Raw genomic sequence first — 12232 nt, 5'->3', positions numbered from 1 at the left:
TTCTTGTAAATTAAAACTGACCGTGCAGTTGAAGCATTGGCTGTGGTAGTTATTATTCAGGGCCTCCACCCAACGATCGCCAGCCTCGACTGGGAATCCACACGCGAAACATTTTGTGGTGAACAGCTCGTTCCAGTCTGCGTTAAAAGATAGATCGCTACTTAGTTCGTATTTAATTGGACGGTGAAGTGAAGAAAAGTAGTTATATTCCGAAATGGTGAAATGATTTGAAAACGTGTTGAGTTCACATGATATTTAATGAAACTTGTATATTTAATTTATTGTGATACGAATTAATATATAATTAATTAATTCATATCAATAAATTATTATTTTTTATAGTAATTTTTTATTAAAAGTTTATAATAATGGCAACAAATTTTCGAATTGATTATGACCGAATAATATCAAATAATTAATTGTGTGATAAAGCATATATTAGGAAATATTTCTGCTTCATTTATTATAGTTATCATGTGCACTTTGTATTTTTAATCGTTAAAATACTAACCAGCTTCGCAGTAGGGCAATCCTTCTTCTAGGAAGAACGGACTATTACCAAAGAGTTTTCCGCAATAGGCGCAGTTGAAGCATTCAGGGTGGAAGTGTTTTCCAATTGCGTTCAGACAATCCTGAATATTAAATGAGTAATCAATGATAATTATTATAATTGCCATTGACGGTGTATCATCGATATACTTACGCCCTTGATCTTATTATTGCACTTGTTGCACGAAGGCGCGATGAATTTTTCGAAACAGTATTCGCAGTAGAGTTGTCCTTTTTCCTCGACGAAGCCAATGTCTTGAAGAGGACGGCGGCATTGACCGTTGACGCATACGAAATGATCAGGGCACCAGATCTGGCCGAGAGCGGTGATGAAAGGTCCTCTGCGTCGTACCGTAATTTAATTTTGTAATTATTGTGAGAACGGAGATAATAATGGATATTATCATATTTAGGAAAGAATCATCCAGTAACGAGTAAAGCATAATAAAAGAAGCTGACATTTTACAATAGCCAAGTAACAATCACATTATTTTCCAAGACGCGAGTGTTAATAGATATTTACGTGTAAGGCGGAGTTTTATACAAACCTTATGCACTTTTTGCCGTCTTTACAGCACACTGGCTTTAGGGTGAAACCGTTTGACTTGTGATTAGTATTTTCTTCGTTAGCTGTCAACAACGTGCAGTGAAAATCATTTGTTAATCAGGTTGCAGTTAGACAATCATCAATCACTTGTATAAATACAAATGCAATAAATCTACCTTTGTTAAGCTAGCACCCCCACCACAAAAAATTAAAATAAAATATATACCAAAATAATCAAAATATATATACTTAAATAGCACTTTATTTGAGTATATATTTTATTTTAATTTTTTGTGGTGGGGGTGCTAGCTTAACAAGAGTAATAAATCTTCCAATCACTTTTGATAAACGAAAATGTAGATTCTCAAGCGTGAATGTAACGAAAAACATTAATTGCAAACTTACATATACTTACATATCATACAAAATTATATTAATAAATATATAAAAATTTATATAGATTATTAAAATAAAATTTTTTAACTACTATAGCGAATTTGAATTGCATAAAGTGTAAATAATGTGTAAAATATTAAAGAACTTTATAATTCTTAGCTTGTTATTTTAAAAATATGAGATTCTATTTTATAAAATTTAACAATGTAAAAAAGATTGAAATTGCATTTTAATATAATATTTAACAATAATCTTCGCATAACTCAAAGTTATCGATGAATATTCAAATATAATTTAGCGCTTAGAAATTTTTGAGAAGCTGATTTAAATACACTGACACATCTCAGTGTGCTAAGATGGAAGCATTTTAATTCTCCAAATAAATTCTTCGAGCAATTCGAAATTGATTCCTCAGCAATAATAAAGGCAACACAAAAAACAAATACACATACGCACACAAACACATACCAATATAAAAACAAATGCGAACAAAAAAGAAAAACAACACTTGAAACAATTGGCATTAGGAAAATAGATACGTTCAATGAGGAGTAACGACAAAAATAGCAGGCGTAATCATCGATCCGGACAGTCGGCTCGAGTACCTGACGTATGAGTTGCAGTGTGCGCACAGCGGTATACGCGATCCTGCTCCGACAGCTTGATTCAGGATGCCCCGTCCGCGTTTAGGCGCGCTGCTACCCGCGAACGATCCGCTCTTGGAGCTCGCGCCGCCGGGGCCGCCGACTCCGGTACCTAGATCCGGGTGGGACGACAAATTTGGTGGGTCTACTAAACTCTGGATCTTACTAGGGGGATCACAGTGAATCTGGTCCTGGCAGCGGTTCTGGGTGCTCTGACAATTATTGCCGGACTCGCAGTGGGACTCGCGGTAACTCTGAGCGTGATAAATAGTGCTCTCGGTGTAGCTTTGAGTCTGGGGAGGCTGAGCTTGAGCTCGGGGCTGAATTGGCTTGTAAAGCTGCACCATGGGCACGTTTTGCTGGCCGTTCTTGGCCGTTAATCGCGCGAGCTGACCGCTCAGGTTAGTGCGAGGCTTGAAGCTCGGAACTGGGCATTGAGGAGCGGTCGACGGGGGTGGTGTTTCTTCGTAAGGAAGCGGGATTTGCGGGAAGGGAAGATTCGATTGACTCGGACCGGGTTTTTTGCATGGTGCCACGCAAACGGAACCGTCGGCGCAGGGGGTGACGCAGATATCGGAGTCCGGGTAGCTGGAGATGTTTAAGTCGCAAGCCGATTCGCGACCGCAGGTGCCCGACGGTTGACCGCAAGTGCCGGATTGCATGCCGAAGCAGGGCGACACGCACACGCCCGATCGATCCTTCGTCGGCGTCACACAGATTCCGGACTTAGGACAGGTAGTTTGCGAATCTTCGCACGGCACCACGACGACGCCAGTTTTCATACCGCGATCAGAGTGCGCTTTACACGGTAGAACGGTCACTCCTGTCTCCGGGCAGGATTTCGGCGACGGTGTTTCGTATCGTATGTGACGCACTTCCGTCGAACTGCTGTAGATCGGCGCGGGGGTTGCTCGTGAGGTCATAGGGCACGATAAGATGGGCTTCGTGTGGCTCACCTTGCTGATAGCGCAAATACTCGGTTGCGGGCTCTGAGGCGGCGGTGCCGGCGGCAACACTTCCTTTCGCTCGCACTTCTCGTAATCCTCGACTACCTGAAGCGCTTTTTTCACGAGAGTCGCGGTGTTCTGCTGCTCGCTAGACTCCTCGCTAGTCATGCATCGTGTTTCCTGAAATTGAGCGTAGAGCGCGTCCGTCGGGCCCGCATCGAGATTGGCGGTTTCCTTCTCGTCATAATTAACGGTTCTTGACGCGGAATATTCCTGCTTTCTGTGACCGCTGTCGGTATCCTCTTCCACGTTGTAGGAGATGGTCTTACGCGAGGGAAAATGCACCGATCCACCGTGTTTTGATGGTGGTGGATCTTCTCGAACTCTTGGCGCGTGAACTTTTACATAACAAGCAGGCGGCTCGGGCGGTCCTTGAGCAGGCGATTTCGATCTGTTAGGCGTCGGGGTCGGCGTTCTGCTGGGAACGAACGGCTGACCTTCCACCGGTCCTTTTTTCATTGCCACTAGATTTCTCTGATAGAGCGGTATGGTATCGGGCTTCTTCAGACCCGCCGTGTACGATTTGCACGATTTAGGCGTTTCCGGTCGAGATCTTGGAGCAGGCGATGCCGAAGAATCTCTCAGACGATGATCCGGCGGCGGAGTGGGCAAAGGTCGCGGTCCGGATTTTTTAATTTCTTTTTTAACGCATATTTGCTCTCGCGCGTAAGATTCTTTCGTTGTATTCTCATCGCCGTACAGAATATTCAACGGCGGACAAGGACCGTTATTTTGCACCTGAAGGCTCGGAGTCTGCGATCTACTGGCGATCTGCTGATCTTCCGGCCCGATTTCGCGACTCAGAGGAGTGTAAGATCGTTCGGGCGCAATCGTCAGAGCTTGCTGGAAAGGTGAAATTGGCCGAATTTCTTTCTTAGGCGGCGGTGGTTTAGGTCGGCATCTGTGGTCTAGGTAGATGGTCTCTTCGGTGTAGAGCTCTTTTACGCTGGAAGTGGCGTTTAATGGCGTGTAAGATCGATCGGGCGCAGTTGTCAGAGCGTTCACCATCTCGGACTTCCACTCCTTCGGCGTGGAATTTTTCACGGGCGTGTCCGACAAGGGTTTCGGCCCTGTCTCCGTCTCTTTCAAGAATTGCACTCTCTTTTTACACGTTTCCATGGTATCTTGAGGCGGCTGGCCGTACTTCACAACGACGCTGCGTCTTTCCGGCGCTTGTTGATTTCGGAGATTCTGATGGACCTCCACTTGCTCCCGCAAGCTTTTTTTGCGTTCGTCTTCCAAGCTCGGCCGCTCAGCTCCTTTTCTTTTCACTCGTTCTTGAACTAGTACTTCTTCAGTAATTTCTTCGTACGTTTCCTTCGTAATCTTGCAACGGCCTGGAGTAGATCCTTCCGACTCTGTGATGCGCTCCTCTCGCACGACGGTTCTGCCTAACGGCTGCTCCCGCACCTCTTCAACTTCTACATCATCGTCGTCAAAAGTCACGTGCTTCTTGGCCCTCTCTTCTTCTTCACGTCTTTTCTTTTCTTCCTCCTCTTGCCGTTTTCGTTCTTCTTCTTCGCGTCTCTTTCTTTCTTCTTCCTCTTTCCTTCGTTCTTCTTCTTCCTCTTCTTTCTTTCTTTCCTCTTCTTCCTGCTTGGCTTTCTCTAGCATCTGCTGTGCGTCGATGGCCGACGTAACTGTCTCGGCGGACTCCTCCACAGTTCGTTCTTCCGCTGTATCTTCCACTCGTCGATTGATGTGCGTTTCAGTTCTTTTCGCGAAGCACTCGGTCTTTGTTTCATTCTCCGCCTCCTCAATTATTGGCGTGTTAGATTTCTCCGGCGACGGCACTCTCTCCACGGTCTTTTCGAAGGTTGCCGACTGTTTTACACGCATGCCGTCTACGGTTTCTTCAGCCGTCTCTGTGATGAAATCGTGTTCGCCCTGAATTCCTTTCGAGACTTCCGCCTCGTCCGTCTCGTCGCCTCTCAGATCGGTGACTTCGGTGTCGACTTCTTTGATTATCTCAGCTGGCTCCTGCTTAGGCGTGGGCAAGGGCGGTTTTGGGCAAATTGTTTGCTCCCTCCGACAGATCTCCGCTCGGTAAGCTCGCTGTTCCTCCCGATGTTCCCTGCCGCCCGACACGCGTTCTCGATGACAGATTTCCCGCTGCATGAATTTCTTGCAGACTTGCCCCGCGGGTTGTTGCTGCTGCCCGGCGTAACTCTGCTCGTACAGATTCGTACCTCCGCCACTGACGGTCGCAGTCCACGGTTTCGGAATCGGCTGCACAATTCTAGTTGGTGTCAGCGATCGTCGGACACTGTCGGTCGAGCTCGGTCTCGAGGTTGTCACATCCGATCGAGAGGTTCTGCTGCTCGTGTCCACCAGCTCGACACGCCGATACACCGGTTGTCCAGGACAATTCACTCGATCCATCGCGTCAATTTCGTGCCGACGATTATATTCTCTCGTCGCTCTTTCGACCTCCCGATCGACGCTTTCACTTCGATGTCTTTCGGTTCTACGGCTTAAAGCTCGCTGGCAAGCCTCGATGCTGGCACGTTTTTCTCTGATCGCCTGGTGGCACCTTTTGTCGGGGATGGGATTCGGATTAATATAGAGAGGACTGGCAGTGGGATATGTGATATCTTCGATAGGTTTGGGGGGTGGCCAAGCAAGACTTCGGCCGGATTTTACAGAACTGGGGCGGGAAGAGTGGTTCCTCGTGCCCTCCACGATTTCGTAATAGCAGGATCTTTCGTAGATCTGACTGCTGGAGGTTTCTGGGGTGACGAATAGGGGGGTGGCGACGGACGATAAGAATGTCGAAATCACGAGGTAAAACAGGATACATAACACACGAAAAATATAATACATGCGTTTGGGTGGGTATTTAACAGATTAGATTTGTCGGGAGGTACGTTAAAGAGAACAAACAAAAAAAAAACAGAGAAATCTGCAGTGAGTAAGAAGCCCGATGAACCGCGCGCGCTCGTGGTCTCTTCGACTTTTCTGCCGAATTCGTAAAATTATTTATTTCAAATATGCTAGCGCAAAAAATAATTTAAATTTTCCAAATATATTTAAAAAGCTGATGAGTTTGTCATTTTAGAATTATTGTATACATTATTAATTGTCATAAAAAATATAGGCGATATTAAATATTCTTTTTTGGAATATTTTATTATATATTTACGAACCCATTTTTAAAGATATTAAGTCGATTTTAGAATTTACGAAGTCGATATTAGAATCTAATCTTCTTTTTTTTACAGAATATTTTGATTTTGAATTTTTAATGTTGAATAATAAAAAGAAAGAAATGATTATATCAAATTATAAGACAATTTTATCGGACGTTTTTCGGCGAAAGAAGACCACGAGCACAACCCGGTATGCTAAATTAAGAAAAAGAAGCGAAATTATAAGACATTCAGAGATTAAAGATTCAGTCTTCGCGATAATCTCCGAAGACTTAACCATTATTATTATTTAAATCACCAAGTGTGCATTCTTGATAATCATTCGACACTCGATAGTCTAATAGAGCAGTGAGAAAACTGCGAGTTTGCGAGTGTTAAATGCCGCTGTCAGATTGATCGTAAGTAGCTAAAGTTACTTCTGCGACGATATTAGCGGTGTCTCGAGTGCTTCAGAGCATCGATGCGAAGCGAAGAAAAAACGGTGTTAAGTATGAACTTGTGGACGAGTACCGAAGAGACGATGGCGCAATAAAAAACCAAAGTGGAAGTAGATGTACGCTTGTTGAATGAAGAATTTATGTTTTCTTTTGCATTCGCATTTATTTATCCAACACTTCGAGTTGATGACAATACAAATTGTCACCAAGCAACACTTGAGAAGTATCATTAAGTTTGTTTGCTGACTCACGATTTTCTTTCTCGTATCTCGAAAGAAATAAAAGAGAAATAGTTCCGAGCATAAAGGAACATTTATTAGCATTGTAATATTATGCTGATAAATTAATAGATAAATAAAATGGAGAAAATTCTTCCCATTTTCATCTCCTAATTATTGAGAAATGTCGAAAACTATAACACTCGAAAGAAAAATCGAAAGCAGCGAAATATGTCGATATTTTATAATCTGGCACTTTTATATCATCTGGATCGTGTGTTTGCGTTTCGGTTGCCAGCATGAAGACGACGACGGCGGCATCGAGAGCTATTGATTTATGCGAATGTGAGGGAGAAGGGTCTGGGTTTCGGGTTGAAAGACGGACCGGCTGAAAAAAGATAAAAGAAAGATTATACGCGAGAAGAGGCACGATAACACGCGACGAAATTTCACGAACGTGACGATCGAACTATGCATTGTCCAGAAAAGTTGTTTGCTAAATAAAGTCTTTTTATAGTTACACAAAATATTTCTCTGAAAAAATAAAAAATATAAAATTTGTTTACTAAATTTAATACTATAAACTTTTGCAACAAAAAAGAAATAATACAAAAATAAAGAAAAATTTTAAGTTATAGTTTATTATTTATAATTTCATACTATGCGTATATATATATTAACATAGTATTGGATTTATAATTTTGCCACACAAATATATCTAACTTTTTTAAAATAAATTTTTTGTTTATAAATTATCTAAAATATTCAAGATATCTGACTATCTGGACAATTTTTCGAGTACATACAGTTTTTAAAGTGCGAAAGTAGAAAGGGGTAAAAGTGTATAACGGACGGCCGCTACGAACTGTCATAGCTCTCAGAGTTCGCCGTCGTCGTCGAGATAACGACGAACGATAAGAAGCCGAGAATAAGACTTTCCGATGCTCGAATCTGAAAAAGAACCTCCCATCCTCTCTTTTTCTCTCTTTATCTAAAGAGACATTATGATACGGACCAACGAGAATCAATCGATCGATTGATGCATGAGCTGCGTGCGAAGGAGAAAGAGCAATATAAAATGTGAGGACGTAAGCCAAAGGAGGCGTATCAGCCAAAGCTCGAAACTCGGTCAATCGGCGGCTCTAATCTATTCGTCGTACCTCTGAAAGGCGAACTTTTTGGCTTTGGCAGGGTAGAGTACCGACCTATTTGCAAGAATCGAAGGCAGAGTTAGGCCAAGGACACACGAGACGAGATCGCGATCATTTAACATCGATTATGAGATCGCTTTTTCGAACTTTTCAGATAACAACGGATAAAATCGGTGGAAATTTGCCAAATAAAAAAACTGAAGAAAAAAATTAGACGATAGGAATATTATTCTTTGTCTATTCTGTTGTTCGCGATTTAAATATTTCGACTTGTCATAAAAAGTAGGGAGTTTAATACATTTTTCAGGATTTTGAAATTTGTCGTGCTTAATTCCTGTTTTAATATTTATGTGCGATGTTACAAGTTGGATTGTATAAATACATGAACAAATTTGTGTAGTGTTACACGAATTTGATGTTATCAAATGTTGATCTTGTAAGATAAAAAATTGATCACCTTCACGGTTTTGCAAAAATTTTTTTAATTTACCATCGAATAATAAGATTGGCTTACCTGTCGCAGTCTGGCTCTGAGGACGTGGCAAGGTACTGTTTCCGGAATTTAATATCGGAGTTGAAGGTAAATTCGATGAGAATCCACTCGATCCACCAAAGGGCTTAGGACCGATGAGATTGTTGCTCGTTGGTGCCTGTAAATATATAAATTTCTTCGTTTAATAGGCGATCTATTTTTAAAGCAATATTTTATTGTAATATATTGACTTATTAAGGCATGAAAGTTTTCTTTTTCTTATTTTAAATGTCGATAGTTTTTTGTATAAATTAAAATAGCACTTGTTAAATAAAGAATAACGTAGGATAAAAATAACATTTATGGAATTAATAGATTGTAGAAGGTTATCAGTGCCAAATATAGCTGAACGCACGAAACTTCGCTGCCCTGATTTCGCCTGCTAATGCAAAAGTACGAGAAGTTAATTTGTGATCTATATCGCGTGAAGTCAAGGAATATCGTACTTCTATGTAAAAAGTTTTAAAGAGGTCACATGCGAGCAATTACACACTGTTTAATTTATCAGCACAAAGTTTTTGAGAACGATTAATGTTTCATATGTGATAAGATCATAGGTTTTTTTTTACCTTTTCTGAAATTTTATTTATTTAAAGTTATGAAATACGAAAGTAACGAAAATAAATCCATTTATCACTAACTTTTAAGTATTACTTTTTTCCATAAATAAAATTTCTAGGCAACTTTGTTGAATTTTAAATTAAACCAAAAATTATAATTATTAGAACAATTTAGCAATTCTAAACTTTTAGTTTTTCGTAGTTTGATGATAATTAAAGAAGGATCAAAACACAGCGCTGTACACAAAAGCTCCAAAAGATTAATAATTGTCAATCACACAAGCACAGATATTTCTTTACAGTTATATTATCCTGATTTATTTTCAAAGACAAAAGTTTGAATTAATTTTGCGACGTCACATTAAAGCAACGACGTCTCGCACAACATTGACTTTTGCGGGATTATCGCGAGATACTGACGATCTTAGAGATCGGAGAAGATCGACGAGAGCGTTACGAATCGTGCTGGGACTTTACCTGAACTGATCGTATGCTGGGTGGATCGACGGGCGGGGTGCCAAGACGGGTGGTAGGCTGCAACGCACAAAACGACACAACGATGTCACGTGGATTAAAAATGGGTGGGAGGGAACGAAAGGAGGAAAAAAGAATCGACAGGAACGCTCCCGATTACGACAGATTAATTAGTCATGAGTCCGAAATAGTCGATCGCGAGATAGAGATCAACATAACTGGGTAGTCGACCTAGAGTCGACTAGGAAGCTTACGATCGCAAGGACATTTTAGTGAAATAACGAGTCGGTGACTGATCGATCGGTTTTGTAATTAATACATGATTCAGCACAGATATATTTATATGATTGTTACTGTGCCGATTCTTAACAAAGATTAGTTTGGAATTCATGTATCTTTTGTTGCACATATTGATCAGTAGATGTGAAAAACAATCAGCTATCATCTCTAAATCTTTGATATAATTGACGAGAATATTTTTAGAATATTAAAATATTTTTGTCTGTAATATTTTTATACATATGATAACGTGTTGCGCGTAATTCTATAAAACTCTGCATCTATAATATTTTATATAAAATTTTGTTTGAATAATGTTGAGTTATTGGACATTTTACGTAAGGGAATGACGAAGGGTATATTAGCGGTGTTTAACGCGAGCGAAATATAGAAATCGAATTTTCGAGCACATTGCCAACCTCTGTGCCACCTGTTTGGATGGTGATCGTGCTCGTGAACATTTTCGATTCGCCGTTGCACTCGCCATTCCTGATGCATCCGTTCGTGTACGAGGTCGATCGCCATATATGCTGGGATCCAGAATCGGGACTCGTACGATTGCACGCCTGGAAAAGCGATTAGTGCCAAGCAAAGACCACACCGGTTAAATTCTCAAATAAGCGCGCAGCAAATCGGAAATTTTATTTGCCATACACGGCGTGATTATCGTAAATTTATGTTTAAGGAACTTATGATTAATTAAGGACAAAAATTCCTAAACTGTTCATTAATTTACTATTATTTCGTCGATTGTATTATAATACAAATGATAAATATCATTCTCATTATTTGAATTATCTCGCCGAGACATTTTACGTGAAATATTCAATACGCTAATATTCGAACGCGCACTCTCTTTCTGCTTAGCCATAAAATAATTTTGTGAAATAATTAAATTTATTAATTAATTTTAACAAAAAGCAAATTATGTAATTTGTGAATAGTATAATTGATTATTACGACAGATCATTAGCCTTTCAATACGACGAATCGAATTCAATGAAACCGGCTTTTAAGAAGGTGATGTTGCCACATTGAGCGACTATTGTTTCCTGTAGCATGATATGAGAAAGAAATCGTTAATGCGCGAGAAATTTCGCCACGACCTCGACTCGCGATCGTAAGAAGCGCCGTGAAATCACGCGCGAGTGCAGCAAAGCCACACACTCAATGCAAAATACTCGCTTCATAAGCCATACCAAAACAGGCAAGAAAATGCGTGCGCGAAAAAAATTCCGCCTCGTGACCATGCCTCGTAAAGAGAATCAAATTATGATGAAGCAACTTACGGAGAATGGCAGAGGTGACGATCCGTGATTGCTGAGGGGCGGCGATAAAGGAGCATTCGCCAATGCCGCACTAATGGTGCTGGCCGGTGCTTTGCCACCTCTATCGATTCACAAAAGATATCTTGTTATTTACTTTTATAGTAAGCGTTCAAACTTATTTTCTTATGTATTTAAGTTCACCTTTACATTGTGCATACATTTATTTTTGCTTTATTTATTTCAAATTATTATTTTATTATTGTAATTTTTTACAAAATTCTATTCTAAACATTTTAAGCGTGTAATATGTAAGACAAGTATATTAAATTGTGTTACTTACGGTGGTGGTATAGTGAGAGGTACGAGACCAGACGGTGCGTTTTGCCTGGCGACAAGTTTCGCATGAATGTCGCAGTACAATTTATTGTTGATATTGTAGTAACCGACATTTTTTAGAGATGTGCCGCAGGTCGAGCACTTGAAGCACTCCACATGGAGATTCTTGTCCTTGATCCTTACGAAGACACCTCTGAGAAAAAATAAGTAGATTAACAACGCGATCGTTTTTTATTTCAACAGGATAATCGATCTTTTTTAACATAACAACAATAAAAACGTGGTGGTATTGTATTGGATGTGCCACGAGTTTTAATTTTATTACTGTTCACTCGAATTCAAGAAGAGAAAAAGAGAGGAAACTCGATACCTCGACGAAAGAGGCCGGGAGTAACTATTATTTGTATTATGATTTTTCATGAGAATTATGTTCGACGAATGAGAACGATGAGGTGACTAAAGCTACAAGTGCTTAGAATTCATTTCTGTAACGAAATGAATATTTAAAAAAAATAACATCGTCAAAAATAACTGACGCTTAAACAAATATGAGCGAATATTTTGAAGTACAATATAATGTAATATAATGTTCAAGTGTTTTTGTGTACTTTTTTTTAACAAACAAGATTAGAAAACAGATCTGTTTTTTCCGAAGAAAATAAATGAACATATTTTAATATAACTT

At 40.2% G+C, this 12232-nt stretch overlaps 1 protein-coding gene across 1 annotated transcript in view; it reads right to left on the bottom strand.

The window, feature by feature from the left end:
• Positions 1–12232, bottom strand: part of LOC105668197 (PDZ and LIM domain protein Zasp) — a 34072-nt gene that overhangs the window by 3248 nt on the left and 18592 nt on the right. Inside the window, exons 9-18 of the mRNA XM_067359022.1 lie at positions 11552–11740; positions 11233–11332; positions 10363–10509; positions 9668–9724; positions 8613–8748; positions 8108–8152; positions 2098–5992; positions 704–890; positions 512–632; positions 22–137 (exon numbers count right to left, since the gene is read on the bottom strand). Of these exons, the coding sequence (XP_067215123.1) occupies positions 22–137; positions 512–632; positions 704–890; positions 2098–5992; positions 8108–8152; positions 8613–8748; positions 9668–9724; positions 10363–10509; positions 11233–11332; positions 11552–11740 (4993 nt within the window). The remainder of the gene's footprint in view (positions 1–21; positions 138–511; positions 633–703; positions 891–2097; positions 5993–8107; positions 8153–8612; positions 8749–9667; positions 9725–10362; positions 10510–11232; positions 11333–11551; positions 11741–12232) is intronic.

Source organism: Linepithema humile, chromosome 7 (genome assembly GCF_040581485.1).
Source record: "Linepithema humile isolate Giens D197 chromosome 7, Lhum_UNIL_v1.0, whole genome shotgun sequence".
Taxonomy (NCBI): Eukaryota; Metazoa; Arthropoda; class Insecta; order Hymenoptera; family Formicidae; genus Linepithema; species Linepithema humile.
This window is presented reverse-complemented; position numbering and strand designations above follow the sequence as displayed.